The 22,737-nt window shown below is 40.2% G+C and overlaps 1 protein-coding gene across 1 annotated transcript in view; it reads left to right on the top strand.

Moving 5' to 3' along the window:
• The window catches only part of LOC6048699 (acetylcholine receptor subunit alpha-like), a 282,182-nt gene that overhangs the window by 189,572 nt on the left and 69,873 nt on the right, over positions 1-22,737 (top strand). Inside the window, 3 exon segments of the mRNA XM_038248068.1 lie at positions 11,641-11,780; positions 11,850-12,126; positions 12,129-12,184. Coding sequence (XP_038103996.1) covers positions 11,641-11,780; positions 11,850-12,126; positions 12,129-12,184 — 473 coding nt within the window.

Raw genomic sequence — 22,737 nt, forward strand, 5'->3', positions numbered from 1 at the left:
AAATAGTCTTCAAAAATACGAAAACTTAAATAGAAAATATTTATTGCGCCAGGCATTTTGCAGATCTATGACTGAATTATAATCAATTTTCTCTTATCAGTCAAATTAAAACTGATATATGCCGAATACAAATTTTAATGCTTTAAAGTTCGTATCGATTACTATGTATTTTACTGTTCATCTATTTCTACAACAAAATTTGAATTTTCAGACCAAAATTTGTTTTTTTTTTTTTCAATTTCGGGAATTCCCGGGACAAATTATGAAAATTCCCGGGATTCGGGAATTCCCGGTTTTGAAAAAATCCCGGGATTTTTGTCCCGGGAATTCCCGGGATGGACGCACTATCTGCGATCAGGGAGCGCGTGGTCGTAAAAAAATATTCGGAGTGAAAAGTGATTTTTTTTTTGTGTGTGCCTTTTGTTTCGCATTTTTGTCGTGAATTGTGCGCTGCGAGGAGAAGATTACCCTCTGAAAATGCAGCGTCATCAGTGCATAATTGGCAAAGGGAGCGCGTGGTCGTAAAAAAATATTCGGAGTGAAAAGTGATTTTTTTTTTGTGTGTGCCTTTTGTTTCGCATTTTTGTCGTGAATTGTGCGCTGCGAGGAGAAGATTACCCTCTGAAAATGCAGCGTCATCAGTGCATAATTGGCAAAGGGCGCGTGGTCGTAAAAAAATATTCGGAGTGAAAAGTGATTTTTTTTTTGTGTGTGCCTTTTGTTTCGCATTTTTGTCATGTATTGTGTGCTGCGAAAAGAAAATTACCCTCTGAAAATGCAGCGTCATCAGTGCATAATTGGCAAAGGGAGCGCGTGGTCGTAAAAAAATATTCGGAGTGAAAAGTGATTTTTTTTTTGTTTGTTCCTTTTGTTTCGCATTTTTGTCGTGAATTGTGCGCTGCGAGGAGAAGATTACCCTCTGAAAATGCAGCGTCATCAGTGCATAATTGGCAAAGGGAGCGCGTGGTCGTAAAAAATATTCGGAGTGAAAAGTGATTTTTTTTTGTGTGTGCCTTTTGTTTCGCATTTTTGTCGTGAATTGTGATATAGTTTTCGATAAAAACGATCCGAGTTCGTTAGGTTTATCGCGTAACAAAATTATTTTGATTCATCAAGAACGTCGTGTGGTGCGCTAGTCTTTTTTGTGTTGAAAAGACCTTCCCATAGCTCCGTAGCTCGGAGGGCTCGACGTCGGTTGTTTGTGTGTTAAGCCCTCTCCATAGCATCGTAGCTCGAGAGGCAACGAAAATCAATACCTAATCTAGCTAATAGAAAGAAGATAGGAAGGCACTTGATGATTGAGTTCGTCGCGTCTATTCCGTAACAAATTCATGAACTAAATGATTATATAATTAAAAATCAGACTACGCTATCATTGCAGCATTGCGTTTAACACCTCATACTATAAACAAATATTATTTGGTTTTATCTTTCCACAGCCGGCTGTCTAAGATTAAACCATTTCATTAAAAATTTAACAACAGTTAAAGGGGAAATGTCTCATCCGCAGCATCCGATTGCTTTTTTTTTTTTTTGTTGCCCAATGGGCATTGGGTTAAGTTCACTGCGACCACCTGAGAAGGCTATCTTTTGTGATGTACCCTGGTTACTGTCCATACTACAAATTACTCGTATCCATTGGATCGGAAGACGAGGGGTTATTTTGCAGACATGGTTTATCCCAATTCGGCGCAATACAGTCGATGAACTGTATGACCTTCTTGGGATGGGTGTGGTGCCATACATCGTACGGCGTAAGAAGGTGCGATCCAAGGAACCGCAATCCGATTGCTTGCCTTGAGAATAAAACATAATACCTTTCAACAAACACTATGATTTTGGTTCGCATCATCATCTTCTATGATGAATCCTGACCAAACACCCTATCCTACTAACCAATTTTCAGGCTCCTGGCGCTTGTGGGGTGTAAGCACAGAGTAAATCAGCTGCCCTAGTAGCAACCTGCGCTAACTAACATTCCCGTCCCTTAAAATCGAGATCTACAAACTGACATGGCGGGCGCCGTTGGTGGCCAATGACTGTTACCTATTCGCAACTGATCTAGCTTTAGCAATCATGGTGTTTTATCTTTTCAGCGCATTCATACATGCTGTTGATAAGGGAAACACCACTAGATCGTCGAAGCCTATGATCAGTAGTGCTGAAAGGATATTACGGTTCTGTTCAGCAACGGAGGGGCAACCATGGGTGATCTCTCATGCTCATGCTCATGCTCAATTTTCTGAACATTTCAGAAATAAACAATCATGGACACTATTTAAAAAAATAAAAAAAACGGAATTTTTTAAACATTTTGACTTTTTGCTATATTTTGGTATGAAAATGAGTGAACTCTCCTTTGCACTTCACAATGTTGGCACTTCACAACAATTATGTTACATTTTTGAAGTGCATCGTAAAACCCATGTAAACCAACACCACCAACGCCAGGCAAATTAACAAACATATGAACACGAATATCTCTACCTAGGTAGTGAAAGTGAAAAAGTCATCCCGGAGAACGGGAAGCAGGAAATAAATGTTAAACGAAGAGATTGTGCAGATTCATTAATTTAAACGATATGTCATGCTTTTTACGGCGCGGCGTGTGGTTATACACTCTGTCGAGACTTTTCCCATCCGATGAGTCGTCGCGACGGCTGGAGCGTTCCGTCCGGTAGTGCCATTACGCTCTTGCTTCTCTGTCGTTGTGAGCTCCCGTTTGCTTTTATAGGTGCACACTTTTTTCACCGTACTCCCGCGTCACTGTGCCATAACTGAGGCGCGCTACCACAGAAGTAACTCCTTTCGTGGGAATATAATTTTGCCGGCAGACCGACTAAGACCCTTTCCGGCAACCCATGCCGACGTGGGTGGGAGTTACGGTTTTCTGGACAGCAATGTTAACGATCATAAAAGTACCTACTCTTCGTGTTCACCGAGTCATCGCCGCCAAGCCGACTTAGCGGACTCGCAAAACGGATGCACTTGCCCCTGGGAGAGGAAACGGGCTCAGATTTAACCTACCAACCAACGCTGGATGTCGGGACAGAGTTCAAAGGCAACTCTGGACAGCTCCGGTTCCGGGTTGTGGTTCCCAACCCGTCGCTGAACGTTAAAAGTGACTTGAAATGTGGCCTGAGGGGGGTAGACTGGCAGCCAACAACTTATGGCTGTTGGTGTTATTAATTATTCCAAAATCATAACCGTGGGAGTAATCAGCTTAAAAAGGTCGCGTTTCCTCACTGGCAATATTTTCAAAAGCGGTGGCGGTGACGTTTTAACGAGATTTTGAATGTTTATTAACCGCCAATGAGTTGGCCAATTAGTTGAATAATTAGACATGTATCTTGGTAGGAGTTTTTCGTAACTTAAAAACATGTTCGTTTTCATTTTGACATAATATGAAGAGTTGAAAAATAATGCAATCACTTCTAGGTCCTTTGAAACCAGGTTTCACAAAATGTTATCCTTTTGCCTTCCTCACTGAGGTAAGGCTATAATCCTGCTCTAAAATTGAACTTTTCATTAAAAGCTCGAAAACCCACCTTGATGTATACATATCGACTCAGAATCGAAAACTGAACAAATGTCTGTGTGTATGTGTGTGTGTATGTGTGTGTATGTGTGTGTGTATGTGTGTGTGTATGTGTGTGGGTATGTGTGTGTGTATGTGTGTGTGTATGTGACCAATAATGTCACGCAGTTTTCTCAGCACTGGCTGAACCGAATTTGACCAAACCAGTCGCATTCGACTTGGTTTAGGGTCCCATACGGTGCTATTGAATTGTTTGAAGTTTCGATAAGTAGTTCAAAAGTTATGTATAAAAATGTGTTTTCGCATATTTTCGGAAGATGAATAAATGGCAGTAAACTGAACCAAACATCATCATGTTATACATCGTTATTTAGGTAATTGAAAGACCTTTCCAACGAGTCCACAACTTTGAAGATCTGGCAACCCTGTCTCGAGTTATAACCACTTAAGTGATATTTATGTACTTTTTTGTAGCCGGATCTCATTTAAATGTATGTAAACAATGTCCGGATCCATCATCCGACACATCGTTGGTTAGGTAATTGAAAGACCTTTCCAACGAATCTACAACATTGAAGATCTGGCATTCCTGCCTCGAGTTATAACCACTTAAGTGATATTTATGTACTTTTTTTGTAGCCGGATCTCATTTAAATGTATGTAAACAATGTCCGGATCCATCATCCGACACATCGTTGGTTAGGTAATTGAAAGACCTTTCCAACGAAGCTACAACATTGAAGATCTGGCAACCCTGTCTCGAGTTATAACCACTTAAGTGATATTTATGTACTTTTTTTTGTAGCCGGATCTCATTTAAATGTATGTAAACAATGTCCGGATCCATCATCCGACACATCGTTGGTTAGGTAATTGAAAGACCTTTCCAACGAATCTACAACATTGAAGATCTGGCAAACCTGTCTCGAGTTATAACCGCATAAGTGATATTTATGTACTTTTTTGAAGCCGGATCTCACTTAAATGTATGTAAACGATGTCCGGATCCATCATCCGACCCATCGTTGGTTAGGTAATCGAAAGACCTTTCCAACGAATCTACAACATTGAAGATCTGGCAACCCTGTCTCGAGATATCCCGTCTTAAATGATATTTATGTACTTTTTTGTAGCCGGATCTCATTTAAATGTATGTAAACAATGTCCGGATCCACCATCCGACCCATCGTTGGTTAGGTAATTGAAAGACCTTTCCAACGAATCTACAACATTGAAGATCTGGCAACCCTATCTCGAGTTATAACCGCATAAGTGATATTTATGTACTTTTTTGAAGCCGGATCTCACTTAAATGTATGTAAACGATGTCCGGATCCATCATCCGACCCATCGTTGGTTAGGTAATCGAAAGACCTTTCCAACGAATCCACAACATTGAAGATCTGGCAACCCTGTCTCGAGTTATGACCACTTAAGTGATATTTATGTACTTTTTTTGTAGCCGGATCTCATTTAAATGTATGTAAACAATGTCCGGATCCACCATCCGACCCATCGTTGGTTAGGTAATTGAAAGACCTTTTCAACGAATCTACAACATTGAAGATCTGGCAACCCTGTCTTGAGTTATAACCACTTAAGTGATATTTATGTACTTTTTTGAAGCCGGATCTCACTTAAATGTATGTAAACGATGTCCGGATCCATCATCCGACCCATCGTTGGTTAGGTAATTGAAAGACCTTTCCAACGAATCTTTAACATTGAAGATCTGGCAACCCTGTCTCGAGATATCCCGTCTTAAATGATATTTATGTACTTTCTTGTAGCCGGATCTCATTTAAATGTATGTAAACAATGTCCCGATCCATCATCCGACCCATCGTTGGTTAGGTAATTGAAAGATCTTTCCAACGAATCTACAACATTGAAGATCTGGCAACCCTGTCTTGAGTTATAACCACTTAAGTGATATTTATGTACTTTTTTGAAGCCGGATCTCACTTAAATGTATGTAAACGATGTCCAGATCCATCATCCGACACATCGTTGGTTAGGTAATTGAAAGACCTTTCCAACGAATCTTTAACATTGAAGATCTGGCAACCCTGTCTCGAGATATCCCGTCTTAAATGATATTTATGTACTTTTTTGTAGCCGGATCTCATTTAAATGTATGTAAACAATGTCCCGATCCATCATCCGACCCATCGTTGGTTAGGTAATTGAAAGACCTTTCCAACGAATCTACAACATTGAAGATCTGGCAACCCTGTCTCGAGATATCCCGTCTTAAATGATATTTATGTACTTTTTTGTAGCCGGATCTCATTTAAATGTATGTAAACAATGTCCGGATCCATCATCCGACCCATCGTTGATTAGGTAATCGAAAGACCTTTCCAACGAATCCAAAACATTAAAGATCTGGCAACCCTGTCTCGAGTTCTGACCACTTATAATGCCACTTATGAGCCCTTGAGTGATATGTGTGTTTTTTTGGATCAAATTTGTGTCCAAACCCATCATATTACATATCACCCATTGTTGGAAAAGAGTGAGGAAGGCACCAACCACATAGGTGGATTAAGTTAGTTTTTTGTGAAAACATTGGTAGTTTATCCATGATCATTTAATTTATAGTAATTCATATCGTTTAAGTTATTATTGTCGTATCTTGTTTTGAACCGAGTCACGTGGCGTAACGTGGTAACGCTTCCGCCTCGTGAGCGGTTGATCGGGGTTCAAATCTCGGCTCTGACCAACACAACTGGTGATCTTTTCCCTTCTGGATTCGATTGCATAGTAAAGGGATGGTATAGTACCTTAGTTAAGACGACCTACGGAATGTTAACATCAACCTTAAAATGTTAACATTAAATCACTTTGTAAATGAGGCCCGATTCTCTTAACGGGTCATTGTAAAAAAAAACTTGTTTTGGATCACTGATGGCAGTTTAAACAAATTGCTTCAAATTTGTTGAATTTTCAGTGTACTGTTGATTCTGACGAACTTTTCACATAGAAGCCCATTAGGCCATTAGGCATTTTGAAGTGTTCGTGTGCTATCTCGTCACATCCGCCTTTTTGGCGTTCCAAGAAAAACGCGCTTCAATTTTTGATCTTGAATAAGCAAACAAAAAAGCGCACGTAATATAAACAAACACGTTTTGTTTGGCTGATCCGTTCTGTGTATGGTCCCAAAATTTGGTTGTTTGGTTGGAGTACCAAGTTTTTATCAAAATTGTGAATTGCGCACTTGCAGAGTGTGTCAAGATAGCACGATCGGAGCGCAACTTCTTTCTTATGAAGAGTGACATCATTATCAAGGAATTGTCATGTTTAGCATATGCTCTGAACGTCGTGATTTATTTTGGAATTAATTTTGTAATTTCTTTTTGTGATGTTTGCAACAAAACGTGGAAAATGAAGGGATACATCAAGCACATCCAACTTAATTTTGGAGCAGATATTCGTTGAAATGAGTTAAGTACTGATTATGCTATGGTGATAACTTTTGTTCTGTCATAATAAATAATGGCTATGCGTACAGACATAACTTTTTGTAGTTAGTTTTGTTACAAAATATCATAAAATAAATAGTAAATTTAAGATTTTGAATTCAATTTAAATAGAAAATGATTTGTCATCAAAGCATTCAATGCCAACTTTTCTATACCCCATCCAACTCAAAGGCTAAACAAATAAAGACATAATCTGGTGATTGTTTTGTTTGCGAAGCAATCCTTGTGGTAGTTAGGGCAAAGGTGGCTGTTATAATTATTGTTATGGAGCAGCATTTTGAAACACAGTCTGTTCTCGTCAGTGTTGACTGGTGGGTTGAAAGATGGCCATAAAAGTATCCAAATTGCCGTCCATAATTTTTAATATTCATCTCTGGCGTGCTGTCGTCGTTTATATCGTCACTACGGTTGCTGGAAGAAAGGGAAGGTTTTTTTAACCTTCTAGTGGAACTTGGGTTATGCTGAAAACTACGACTTATTTGAATTACTAGTAAATTGGCGTGATTTGCTTCTTGTCACACTATAGTTTCGAATAAAAAACGCTGTTTAGCATTCGAGCTTGAATGAGCAAAGCGCTCGATATGTAAATAATAACAAACACGCCTTTAGTCAATTTATGACGAATTTCCTGCATGACATCGATGACAGCATCGAACTGTGTTAAGTCCATGCAAACGGTGCTCGTCATTCTAACCGTCAAAACAAACTAGCGTAAACCGCCATTTTGTTTGTTGGAAGTATCAACAAAAATTATGTAATTATTTTTAACCCTCTACAACCCAACCCCACCTTTAGACGGGCTTTGATATAAAAACTCGTCAAAAATCAATTTTTCAACTTATTTTTGATCTTTAAAAAGCATTAGAAAGAAGAACTCTTAAACTTTTAGAAAATTTGAGGGTTAGAAGTTTGATTGTTTTATGTGACTTTTTCAATGTTTTGACAAATGTACTTTTTAGGGATCAACTTTGGCTGTGTTTTTTAAAGAAGTATGCTCAGTAAGTTTTGTAGTGTCGCAGACTATGTCTTTACAATTATTTTACAATTTAAATGATAATGGTGGCATTCTATAGCATAAAATGTGAGAACAAGCAAAACAATTGAAAAAGTGACTGTAAAGCATGAAAATGTAATGCTAGGAGGTGGTAGAATATGCAAAATACTACCGAAAACAAAGATAAACTACACAAGATAAATGCAAATTAAAATGCTAAAAATGAAACAAGAGAAGTAAAGTTTTTTGTAGAACAAAAGTTGCTCAAAATGACCTCCTTAAGAAAGGAAATTTTTTTTTTTCGAAAAAACAATTGGGCAGTTTGCTAAAGGATACTCATGACACCGAATCCCCTACACAAAATTTGTAAAGGATTTGAACTCCCGACAGATAGGTTTCAGAGGAACGTGTTTGCACACCATTAAAACGATTCTATTAACATTACTCAGGATTGCGTGACACTAAAGTTTCTTTTCAACACCACCATCAGCAACAAACGGAAGGACAGGATTTAAGCAAATTTCCTAATTGGTGTTTTCCCCCAACGCGCGTTGTTTATCTGGGTGAAAGAGCCAGCCGGTTACAGGCAATACGGGTTCCTGTCCTACTCCAACCCTTGGCAAACCGACACGCACGTTGCCATGGCGCTGAGGAGCAAAACTGCGTGTTCCTTCCCCAAGGGAAAAAGAAAATGGGGGTCGAGAAAGTGTTACAAGGGAGGAAATTACTTTGCCACCCACCTCTTTGTTGCCAGCCTCCACCATCATTCGATACGTATCAATATCAACGAGGGGTTGCTGCCAGCCGACGGAGAAAAGGGCGTTTATTGTTTCAACATTTGGTTCAAATTTACCCACCCAGGCAACTGGGACGGTGGGGGCTAAGGGTTGATAAAGATGGGATCGTTGAAGACGTTATATAGTGTGCTTGAGACTGAAATCAAATCAATAGACAGCTGGAGACACAGATATTGTGGAATTGGGAAGAAAATGCTGCTTTTACTGTTTCAAAGTGAGATGACACTTGAGAAATTGATACATTCAATTGTTTCAGCAATTCTGGCACACCCACAAATCCCTTTTCAGCCTTCCTCGAGCAGCACCCCCTCTTAATCTGGGGTGATAGACTACGAAAGTTTATTCCACCCTACTGCTGGTACTATAGCAGGACATTTCTTTCGTGTCTAGATTTTATTTTATTTTTTGCTTCGCTCGCGCGCCATATTCTGTCTCTTTTTCGAATGTTCGACAGATCGTGTAATAATACATTTGCTGAGGCAAGATTGTTTCTGCTTGCCTGCTCTTTTTTCTCCTTGTTTTTTTATTGGCTTCACCTCGTCGTGACCGACACGTGCTGTTCCTGGTTTCGCGCTCAAACCAAGTCCTAGTCGAATTTCGAATCAATTTATATGGATACGAGATTTTCAGGCTTGTTTTGCCGCAGTGTTAATGGTTGGTAACATGCTGCTGAATTCAATTTACGATACGTTTAACGGGTTGGGGATGGTAACCGCGGTGTGTGGTGCAATTTTCCGTAGACTTGAATGTTGAATTATGATGTATTATGAAAACAATATGCTTAAAATAAAATAAATTGAATAGCAATTTTCTAAGGGTTATTTCCGGCCGATACGTCAAACACCTGTTGTTCAAATATTATTCCCTTATTTGAAAACATAAATCTAGAAGATAGTTGTGGTGACTAGTTTCTCTATTTTAATTGTATTTAACTGTTAATCTGAACGAATATGTTTTATTTGTTTAAAATTAGCATACATGATTTTTTTGCAGATATCACTCATTTTAAGTTGGATTCAATTCTCTATCTCATTACCATGGTTTTGAGCCGTATGATATATTACAGACTCCAACTCCGTTCGACTCTCAATTCAGCCCTCTTAAAAATTACCACCGACCCCTTCCAACTTCAGTTAAGATTAACTTGAGGTTAAAATGGATGAAAAAATGTGTTCATATATCGGCTTTATGTGACCAAAATCGTAGTCAGTTTTTCAAGAACTAACTGGACCCATTTAACCACATTGGTCGCATTTCATTTATTTTGGGGAAAGCTTCGAAAGTTTGGCAACATTTGTTTCAAAAACAAAATTAAAAACTTGATTCAGAATGCATCACTCTATCTTGTTTGTAAAAGCATTTTTTGAATTGTTGATTTATTCGATACATTAAGTACCTTTTGACTCTGCCTACCACTTTGAATTAATAATAAATTTAACAAATAAACTATGACATCAATTGTGATGTAACATCCAGCAACAGCTAACAGATAGGGTACCAATATTTGAGTTATGAATCGATGTTTTGAAAAATTTTCCTAAAAAAAACACATTAAGTACAAACTATTGTTGCCCTGTTATATGCTGGTAAATCTATAAAAAAATGTATCCTTGAAAGAAATTATTCAACAAATTTTATCAAAATTTATAAATGTCCTTTTTAGGGGTCATCCTTATATTTATTCTCAACAGAAAATTATATGGGTTGGGCAAAAATTTACAAATTTTAAGATTTTGTGGTTTATGCGCGACCCCTTCTCTGAAGAATATTATCAATATCACAATGAAAGACTGGCTTCGGGAAATTCAACAATCCATTTCATTCTGATTGAAATATTAGTTGACTTTTTCTAACTTTTTGTTACAAAAACGAAAATTAAAAATTGCTGAGATTACTCACTTTTTAGAAGAATTAGACAATCTTGTCGTTTAAATTCATTAGTTTGGAAGTAAGGATGAAAATCAAAGCCGATGCAAGTCGCCCGTTTCTGGAATCTTGATCGTTCCTGTCTATGAAGACTCTTCATTGAAAGCCTTTCTGGCGCGATTGGCCGCATACTTAACAATACATAAGTTATTTATGAATACATAGACTAAAAAAAGCATCATCGCTGTGTTTAGTAAAAAATAGTGATTAAAAACTAATTAAAGCCAACCATTGGCTTTTTTGGAATCCTGGTCATAAACAACCACAAAACTACTTTAAGTGTTTTGGGATCAAAGCCATGGTATGTTGCACGCTATACCCTGACGAAATGTTCAAAAACCCTAAAGTTACAAAGTTTTGTAACAATAATGTATTGTTTTTTACCTCCCGAAAGTTGTTATCGCTCGCCGCTGTTGCATGCAGTTTACCCATGGTGAAAAATGTCATTCCACGCGCCAAGGCGGCGGCACCACCACCCAAGGAAGCGAAACCCTGGGCAAAAATGTTGTCGAAAGAAGCCCTAAATTTAATTCCACCTTAATTGTGTCCCCGGTAATGTAGCTGCTGGTCGGTCGATGGGCCAAGTGGGAACAGTTTTCCCAAGAAACTTGAAATTTATCGTCCACGAAAACTTCGGAGGAAGCAGCATAACTTTTTGCTATCTCTTTCCGCTAGGAATATTTGAAAGAATGCTGGTCATTGCGGCGCGCAGACCGAAGAAGAGTCAAACTTTTTCACCATCAGCACCACCACTGTGCGCTGACCAGTGTTGCCAAAAGTCTCAAGGCATCAAGCTGAACTTCGTTTTGAGATTTGGCAAATCTAATTTAGGACGAAACTTGTCCCTCGAACTCATGGTTCTTTTCCATTCTTTTTCTCTTTCTCTCTCTCTACTTGCAGTATGCGCGGGAAATCCTGATGCAAAACGTCTCTACGATGATCTTCTCAGCAACTACAACAAACTAGTTAGGCCTGTTGTGAATGTCACAGACGCATTGACCGTAAAAATAAAGCTCAAACTGTCCCAACTAATTGATGTGGTACGTTTCGTCACGATTCGCCCCAAGATGTGTGTGCAATGCAAAAACATTTCTAAATTTATTCCACAGAATTTGAAAAACCAAATTATGACCACCAACCTATGGGTAGAGCAGACGTGGTATGACTACAAACTCAAGTGGGAGCCAAAAGAGTACGGTGGCGTGGAAATGCTGCACGTTCCCTCCGATCACATCTGGCGGCCGGACATTGTGCTGTACAACAACGCAGATGGAAACTTCGAGGTGACACTGGCCACGAAGGCCACCCTCAACTATACGGGCCGCGTCGAGTGGCGGCCACCGGCCATCTACAAGAGTTCCTGCGAGATCGACGTGGAGTACTTTCCTTCGATGAGCAAACGTGTGTGATGAAGTTCGGCAGCTGGACGTACGATGGCTTCCAGGTTAGTAGGAGTAAAGAGCAATTTTTGCAATATTATGAATTCTGTTTACCGTAGAGAGTTTCAAGTGCGTGCCTTTTTACCAACATTTCTACAGGATAACAACGTTCATTCAAAAGTCATTCCAAACATTCAAAATGCAGACAAAATGTGTAAACATCCAAAATTAAAATTGAATGTTTACACATTTTGTCTGAAAATACAAAGCGATTGTGATTTGTATGAAAATTATTATGGGCAAACTCACATTTTTGTCTTAATTTCATGTTTTATTATTTTATGAAACTAATATCCTAGAAGAATAGTCTATGATGTCCCAAACAACTCCCCGAAGGCAATAAAGCTCACTAAACAAAAGCTACAGAACAATAAATAGTAGAGTTTTGAAATATTCGGTAAAAACGTGTTTCTTGCCGACACTGCACAGTAAAAAATTGGGTAAATTTGGAAGGTGTAATTTTGGAAGGTTGAATATTACCTCTTTTATGATGTAATTTTACCTCAATTTAAACTGAAAAAGCGACATTACAACAGAAATGTTGTAAAATTACACATTTTCAATTCAATTCAATTCGGTTTTATTTGTGAATAATCCAAGTTGCAATGAGTTAATTCAGGTAAATAACAGAGTTTTGGTATTCCTTTCAGCTGTGTTTTACATCGTAATTCAATCGAAAAATTATTACTTATAACTATTTTTTTTTTTTTTGAATTAAATATACTTTATTGAATCTTTCTTATAATAATTACATTTGGTTTACATAATAAGTGGTCAGCTGTGGCTCTTCAGCTTTAGTTTGCTTTTCGTGATTTAAACACTGTTCATTTTTATAACTTTAAAAGTATATGATTTATCATTTTTGTAACACTAGGTACAATGAGGAAAAAAAAATAAGAAAACAAAACCTAACCTAAAACTAACTTAATCTTACCATAAACTATACCAATCCTTGAATCAAGGGGTATTCAGATATAGCACATTTTTCCCTGAATTTCAAACATTTTTCTTGAATCTTCTGATCCAACATTTTAACTTCTGCTAATTCATGAACCTCACTTGATCTTGTCCAGCCAGGAACATTCAAAACCATTTTGAGTACCTTGTTTTGGACACGCTGGAGCTTCAATTTATGAGTTCTAGCGCAACACTCCCAAACAGGTACTGCATACTCAATAACAGGGTAAATTATTTGTTTGTAAACTGCTAACTTATTTTTCAAAGATAGCTTTGATTTTCTGTTAATTAAAGGATACAAACACCTGATGAGAATGCTGCACTTGTTCAATATTTTATCTACATGCTGCCGAAACAAAAGTTTCGAGTCAAGTATGAGACCTAAATAGACAACTTCCTTTGACCAGGGTATCGAAACATCATTCATTTTTATCAAAACATCATCCTTTGGGACAAATCTGGCCGATTTGGAAAGTGGAAAAATGATGGTTTGAGTTTTGGCTGCATTTATGCGAATTTTCCAGTCGCCAAAGTATTCGGAAAGAACGTCAAGACCCTTCTGAAGACGGCCAACTAAATATCTGGTTATTTTACCCTTATAAATAACGGCAGTGTCATCAGCAAAAAGTGACAACACACCATTACCAGGAAGAGTAGGCAAATCAGATGTAAAAATATTGTACAGAAGTGGGCCAAGAATACTTCCTTGGGGAACCCCAGCATCAATGTTGAATAATCCAGAAGCAATCCCATTCAGAAAAACCTTGAACGATCTCTCCGAAAGATAGTGCTGGATAATTTTGATAAGATACATTGGAAAACCGTATAAATACAGTTTATGTATCAAACCATCATGCCAAACATTGTCAAAAGCCTTCTCAACATCCAACAAAGCCATAGCAGTTGATTTAGACTCAAGCTTGTTCTGCTTGATGATTTTAGTTACTCTCGTAAGCTGATGAGCAGTATTATGTCCCTTTCGGAAGCCAAACTGCTCGTTCAAAATTATATTATTATCGTTGGTAAAATCCAAAAGCCTTGAATAGATGACCTTCTCAAAGAGTTTGGACAGACTACTCAAAAGACTAATGGGGCGATAACTTGTTGGCGATGTTGGATCTTTTTGAGGCTTCAAAATTGGTATGACTTTGCCCAGCTTCCAATTGGTGGGGAAGTAACCAAGTTGCAAACATTTATTGAAAATATTGGCTAGATGTTGAAAGAACTGATCACTCTGTTTTTTCAACACTAGATTAAAAATGTTATCAAAGCCTGGAGCTTTCATATTTTTCATACTTATAACTATGGAATTGACAAGAGTAAGAAAAAGTTTTCAAAAAACTTACAGAAAGTGCAATGGGGAAAAGATAGAAAAAGAGAAAGCTTATAACTAGATCACAGACAAAAATAATCAATTATAGATGTGCTTGATCATCAGCTCCCCGAGGGCCAGAAATTGCTCCGCCTTGTTACGGCAGCTCCGAAACCGCGTCATCATCTCCCCCGCGAGAGCAAAGAACTCCGGCAGGGTAAAGAGATCTTCCCCGGTGACTCCTTGCTGGGCCGCATCATCGCTACCGGCAGCGACCACGCTTGCAAACGACCGCACCCATCCAGGAGGGATCGCTGGGTTGTTCGCTGGAACCGTACGCTGCCCAACTGCAGGAACGGCTGCGCTCGTACTTCGCTGAGGAGGGTGGGACGCTGCTGCTTTCTTCTTCCTCTTTTCCTGCTCCTCGAGGTGGGCCTTGCGCGCGACGCATCCGCGGTAATTGCCGGTATGGTTGCCGTCACAGTTCGCGCACTTTACGCGCGGCTTGGTTTGTTCTGCCTTGTCTCCCAAGTCCGCCTTTCGTGGCAGTGCGCACGCCTCCGAGAGGTGTGACTCACCGCACTTCACGCAGCGGGGCCGGAGGTTGCAGTTCCGCGAGCTGTGGCCGAATTTCTGGCAACGGTGGCATTGCGCTACGTCCGTCGGGTTCTTGGTGTAAAACCGCCAGTTTACCCAAAACCCTTCCAACGTTTTAGTCCGCCGCAGATCTTGGATCTTGACGGTGCCGCGGTCAAAGTACAACAGGTACAATGTATGATTACGGCTTTCGCGAGAGCACTTTTATCTCCCGTGGCTTTATTCCGGCGTTCGAGAGGTGTCGCTTCAGGTCGGCGATCGGACGTTCTTGGTAACCCTGCAAGACGACCTTAACAGGGGGCTTCTCTGGGTCATATGTGTAGAAGTTGAAGTTGCTACGCTTCAGTTCTTCAAGCACCAGGTCGAAATCTTGTCTGTTCGCCAACACTTGCACTGCCGACTTACCGATTTCAGACAATATCCGAGGCCTTCCAGCAACTCGTCAACATCGTCCGCCAACGTGTCCAAAACAAAAATTGGAGGTGGTCTTCGTTCCGTTGGAGAATTGTTCTTTTTTGACGTCGGCAATTTTTTCTGTGCACGACCATCATCGTCCGTCGTCGTCGTCGGTAGTGCTGCTACCGTCGGTGTTGTTGTTGTTTTCTTCGTCGTCGCTCAGCATCTGGAACTCGTTCCTGATGGGGATGTTGGCGGATGTTGATGTGCCACTGGTTGTGGCACCGAAAGTACCTGAACGGGTTCGCACTGGTGATCTTGAAACATATCCGGGATGTAGTAACTTTTTATCGATTCCATCTGCGCTGACGCTCCCCTGCGCGATAGCGGCCGACACGGCGTTGGTTTGTTTACTTTTTTGCACACGGCCGGTAGACGAACTTCGCGGGTTTTTCGAGGCCGCCACGGCCGGCCTTTGGCATGCTGGATAAGCAAACTTGCGGGTAATCACAAACAAATTCGGCGAAAAATTTCTAAAAAACGTTGGAGCACTGAGCACTTGACTGCTGCTTGCTCTCGTGCGTACACGGAGGGTCGAATTACACATTTTCAGAGGTAAAATTACACATTTTTTTCTGACATAAAAGATGTACCCCTTTGGCGTCATCCATAAAGTACGTCACGCTCTAGGGGGAGGGGGTTTTCGCAAGCGTGACAAAGTGTGACAAGGGGGAGGGGGTTCGTGAGACTGTGACGTCACGCAAGACTTTTTTTTAATAATGAAAATTTAGTCTTTAACTATATTTAAAAAGAAGTTTAATGTTTGATAAAGTTTACTCATAAATGAAACAAAATACAAGGCTTTAAGGTGAAACCGTTGAACATTTTTGTAGAAAATTAATCATCACTATAAAATATTGTATATTAAATTCAATTTAACGAGTTTCAGCACCAAAAGGAATCAGCATGTGTCGGTTGTTGCCTTCTTGAAGCCACTGAAGGAATTTTTGATCTGAATTAATTGTGCTTCAAAAATTATATAATTTTGTGGCACAGTCATTGACGTCCTAGTTGGCAATCATTGATTAATGACGATTTCCATAACTTAACAAGGAATGGGATAATCGTTACCAAAAGGAATCAGCATGTGTGAATTTTGTCAAAATATTGAAAGCGACGCAAAATTTATATCTTTGAAGGAAAAATCATGACAATGATGGAAGTCTTCACGTTAAGAAAAAGAGTTTTTGATAATAGATTTAATTTGCTTAAATCATCATATTTAAAAATCAAATAAAAAAAAAATCCAAACACAACCTTTAAAAATAAAAAAAAAATCCTCGATTGAACTCCGAATTAAATAATAATTCTACATATATAAATCATCAAATTTTCAAAACAACCTATGAGTAATGGGCTTCCTATGCAGAAAGGACCTTTTAAAAGTTTAATAAAGATTGTACAAAAAGTCATGATGGGGAGGGGGGGGGTCCAACAAATCGTGACGTACTTTTCAAGGGGGGATCGGAACCAGCGTGACAAAGTGTGACATAGGGGGGAGGGGGGGTTAATTTTGGCCGATTTTAGCGTGACATACTTTATGGATGACGCCTTTCCAGATGTAATATTGCAATGTTTTTTTTTCTGTGTGCCAGAGTGAAGTGTTGTGATTTGAGGTTAGGGAAACACGCGTTAGACTTCTGTTACACCACTTTATTTAAACCGACTTAGGACGTCTGTTCCGGACGACGATCGGAAGACGAAAGGGAACGACAATTGGACATTTGTGTGCACCTAGACTGATGCCATAATTTACAAAATAATGCTACCTATCTAATTGAGGCTGGAAATACTTTTATATCATCCGAGGGACACTACATCTCTCCCTCCCTTAACCTTTGACTACTTACAATTGACCGACTTTGAAGTTATAATAGATTTATAGGTTATTCCTGACTTTGCTGACTAGCGACTACAAAACTGACGACTTTGGCCTTGACGACTTTTTACACGTGACTTTGTTAGGTTAGGATTTTTTTAAACAACTACTGACTAGCGACGACATAACCTTACCTTCAATTTACTTTGGCATTCTGACTTGGCCGACTTATTAAACGAAACCGATTCCATTTGACGACTTTATACCACCGGACGACATCGGTTACTTTAGAATCTACACAGAAAAAAAAATCGTGGTAATATTACATCTGGGAAGGGGTACATCTTTTATGTCAGAAAAAATGTTTAATTTTACATCTAAAAATATGTGATTTTACCACATATATGATGAAAATTTACCGCATATAAGATGAAAATTTACCCCTGAAAATGATGAAAATTACCGATGGATATGCAAAATTGTATATAAAAATGTGTAATTTTAGTCATTTTCTGCAGAGTTGGAAGGATACATATCGAAATGTCATTGCTTGTGGCAAACATAAACAAGTCATATTTCGAACAATCTTTTTTTATTTTTGCCTTCCATAGTAGCTCATAACAGGACATGATAAGCAGTGTGCTGAGTAGACTCGGCGGTGGCGGAACGAGTGTGGCCAGCACTCGCGCTGTCCTCCGGGTGTTATCGTACGACGTCCCGTCGCTTTTTCAGTGAGGACGGGCGTATCTGGTCCACGAGCGGCTGACGGAAGATTCAGGTCCCGTTCGGACAGGTTCCATTGGCTACCATGGCTGTAGCTGGAGCGTTTCTTGTTTTCTCCTTGAGCAGTGGGCCAATCCGACGACGCAGTTGAGATCCAGGACCGTGACCGAACCGTTGGGCATCAGAGTGCCGACACAAATGGTAGGCTGAATGCTGGGTGTAGTCTTCTGGGGCATGTCCAACGAAATAGGCTTGTCGACCTAGATTATAGAGGACGTTAGGGGATGATCTAAAACTTACCATCGGACATTAGGGAACCACTTGTGAATCGTTCTCGTCGAAAAGCATCGTCGGGTTGTGGAAAAGGCCGATAGCGTGTTTCACCGGGGACCACACCACTTATCAGCAGTACCCAGGCGACGGTTCTCGCCAGCTGCGCTGAGGTTCACACTGGCGGCATCCGTTAACATGCCTCACTGGAGAGCATTGGAGTTCCATTAGATATCATCACACTTGAGATATTCATCTGAAAAATTACAACAATTTTAACAAAGTGTCATGTTCATTAAAAACAAATACTTATCTAAGTCCTCATTGTTCGACGCCCAAGCGGCTGAAACTCCCGGACGCGGTGCCCAGCAACTTCCTGCAACCGAACCAGAAGCATCACCAAAACATGTACATACATGCACGAACGACGGCCACGATTCATCACGAATCCCGAGCGGCCCAAACTCCCGGATTAGACCGGAGAAAGGCAACTTCCTCCAACGGAACCGAAAGCAGCAACAAAACACACACACACGACGAAGGTCACGGAATCCCGAGCGGCCTAAACTTCCGGATGCGGCGACCGGCAACTTCCTCCAGCGGAACCAGAAGCACCACAATATAAGCACACACACGACGACGGCCACGTAATCCACCACGAATTCAGAACGGAACAAACTCCCGGACACGGCGACCGACAACTTCCTCCAGCCGAACCAGAAAAAGCATCCTTTCACTTTTTTCCAAACAACAACATTTGACAGTTGTCAAATTTGCAATCTTTCGATGTTGATGTGCGGAATCTGTTGTTTGCAATATTGCATCAAAAAAGACGAAAAATTACATCTTCCAGCGAAATATTTAACATTTATAGAGTAAAATGTGTCAGGCTCAATTTTCGGTTACAAATCGTCTAAAACAGATGTAATTTTACAACTTCCTTTTTTAAACATTCCATATTAAAGCTTCAATTTTTACACAATTTTTTGCTGTGTAGTTTCTTGACTGTTTTACTGACGACTGCTCTGACTACAAACGACTACTTACTGACCATAGACATCCACGTGATCTTCCGCAAACTTCTCGGTTTGGCTACTAATTGCCCTGACGCGTTCAAGGATGTGACACAGATCTACACGGTAACGACGATCGAATTCAGCTTTTTCGGGAAGCGGCTCCTACTCCTTCCGGCACAAAAACGATTCTGGAAACGTTCGCTTCTACCAAGAACCCATGCTGCTGATTCAGGATTCTGCATTTTGAGATCCATGACTGGGTACTGCACACTCGACTTGTCTTTGAGGTTACGCATATGATCACGTGTCCAACAAAGTTAACCGGCTTTCTTGACTTATTTCACTACATTTAACTCACCAGACACTTCTTTTATCCTCGTCGCCAACTGAAGTGTTGTGATTTGAGGTTAGGGAAACACGCGTTAGACTTCTGTTACACCACTTTATTTAAGACCGACTTAGGACGTCTGTTCCGGACGATGATCGGAAGACGAAAGGGAACGACAATTGAACATTTATGTGCACCTAGACTGTGCCATAATTTTCAAAATAATGCTACCTATCTAATTGAGGCTGGAAATACTTTTATATCATCCGAGGGACACTACACAGAGCAACAACGTAGTATAGAAAACAACATTTTTTTTCTTGGAATTTGGTTCAACAAAACGAAACAGAACATTTCCTTAGAACGATTTTAATTAGGATGCATCATAAATGTAAGATAACACAATTCTTTGTCAGGTGTACGTGGTTGCTTAGGCAGTGTTCTAAATTCGAAAATGTTCACAGTGGAAATTTTCGAATTTAGAACACTGCCTTTTTTCACTGATTATTTCAAAACACAACACAAAAACTCTGTATCTCTTTTTTAGAAGAACTTTGGAGACATACTGTCTATACCTACACAGAAAAAAAAAACATGTCAAAGGGGTACATCTTTAAAGTCAGAAAAATTGTATAATTTTTCTAATGCTGATCATATCCTGAAAATAGAATTATTTTCCCGTCGAATGTAACTGCACAGAAAAAAATGATGGTAATATTGTAGAGGTGGGTAAAAAAAGAGCGAGCCGCTCTAAGAGCCGGTTCACTAAAAAGAGCGAACGAACCATAGCATAGCATAGCATAGCATAGCATTGGTGTCTACCCGTAGCTGCTACTTCGTTATTGACCAGGACCCCCAAACATTGCTCCGTGGACCACAGATGAAAAGTAGGAACCAATCATCACCCCTTCGCAATTTTCAAAGGTCCCTATCGTGCTGATCAATACCGACGCCGGCCACGACCAGTGGTAAGACACGGGGAAGTGGATGGGAATGTTAGCCGATACTTGAGTGATGGGACCGCCAAATCGACTGCGTCTCCGACAAAGTATCACATGAGTTTTGAGGGGTTAGTAAGATGGGTATGAGGTCAGGATTCACTGTGGTAGGTGATGCGACCATGAGCAATTTGTTTATCGGTTGAAATTTTAAAATCTTAGGCAGCCGGCTGCGGAAAGATACCTATCTAGGGATTTAAATATAGTATTAATTCGACCGCGATTCTCCAGAAATTCTCCGTCGGCGTGCCTTCCGATCAACGGTGATGTAGGAAGGGCTTCATTCATTAAAATTATTTTATATCATAAGCCTTAAAACATATCCGTCGACGTGCCTTCCGATCCTCGATGATATGGAAAGGACTTAATCCAGCAATACGACTTGCTTGTCTCAAAAACAAAATCGGATCGTTTCTATCGAAAACTATATAAAGAGAACAAAAATAAAATTCATCGGCCAACGAACGCGTGAACAAAAAATTAATGAAAAAAGAAGAAGAAGAAATCCAATCACCCCATGCACTCGAACAGCGACACAAAAGAGACGGAAAATAACACGAAAAAACAGGACTGCGCGTCCACACAGGCACCGCACTACTGATGCCATTATTTAATTATACTGACCAATCACCCCATGCACTCGAACAGCGACATAAAAGAGACGGAAAATAACACGAAAAAACAGGACTGCGCGTCCACACAGGCACCGCACTACTGATGCCATTATTTAATTATAATGACCAATCACCCCATGTACACAAATAGCGACACAAAAGAGACGGAAAATAACACGAAAAAACAGGACTGCGCGTCCACACAGGCACCACACTACTGATGCCATTATTTAATTATAATGACCAATCACCCCATGCACTCGAACAGCGACATAAAAGAGACGGAAAATAACACGAAAAACAGGACTGCGCGTCCACACAGGCACCGCACTACTGATGCCATTATTTAATTATAATGACCAATCACCCCATGCACTCGAACAGCGACACAAAAGAGACGGAAAATAACACGAAAAAACAGGACTGCGCGTCCACACAGGCACCGCACTACTGATGCCATTATTCAATTATACTGACCAATCACCCCATACACTCGAACAGCGACACAAAAGAGACGGAAAATAACACGAAAAACAGGACTGCGCGTCCACACAGGCACCGCACTACTGATGCCATTATTTAATTATAATGACCAATCACCCCATGCACTCGAACAGCGACATAAAAGAGACGGAAAATAACACGAAAAAACAGGACTGCGCGTCCACACAGGCACCGCACTACTGATGCCATTATTCAATTATACTGACCAATCACCCCATGCACTCGAACAGCGACACAAAAGAGATGGAAAATAACACGAAAAACAGGACTGCGCGTCCACACAGGCACCGCACTACTGATGCCATTATTTAATTATAATGACCAATCACCCCATGCACTCGAACAGCGACATAAAAGAGACGGAAAATAACACGAAAAACAGGACTGCGCGTCCACACAGGCACCGCACTACTGATGCCATTATTTAATTATAATGACCAATCACCCCATGCACTCGAACAGCGACATAAAAGAGACGGAAAATAACACGAAAAACAGGACTGCGCGTCCACACAGGCACCGCACTACTGATGCCATTATTTAATTATACTGACCAATCACCCCATACACTCGAACAGCGACATAAAAGAGACGGAAAATAACACGAAAAACAGGACTGCGCGTCCACACAGGCACCGCACTACTGATGCCATTATTTAATTATAATGACCAATCACCCCATGCACTCGAACAGCGACATAAAAGAGACGGAAAATAACACGAAAAACAGGACTGCGCGTCCACACAGGCACCGCACTACTGATGCCATTATTTAATTATAATGACCAATCACCCCATGCACTCGAACAGCGACATAAAAGAGACGGAAAATAACACGAAAAACAGGACTGCGCGTCCACACAGGCACCGCACTACTGATGCCATTATTCAATTATACTGACCAATCACCCCATACACTCGAACAGCGACATAAAAGAGACGGAAAATAACACGAAAAACAGGA

This window comes from Culex quinquefasciatus, chromosome 1 (assembly GCF_015732765.1).
Source record: "Culex quinquefasciatus strain JHB chromosome 1, VPISU_Cqui_1.0_pri_paternal, whole genome shotgun sequence".
Classification (NCBI taxonomy): Eukaryota; Metazoa; Arthropoda; class Insecta; order Diptera; family Culicidae; genus Culex; species Culex quinquefasciatus.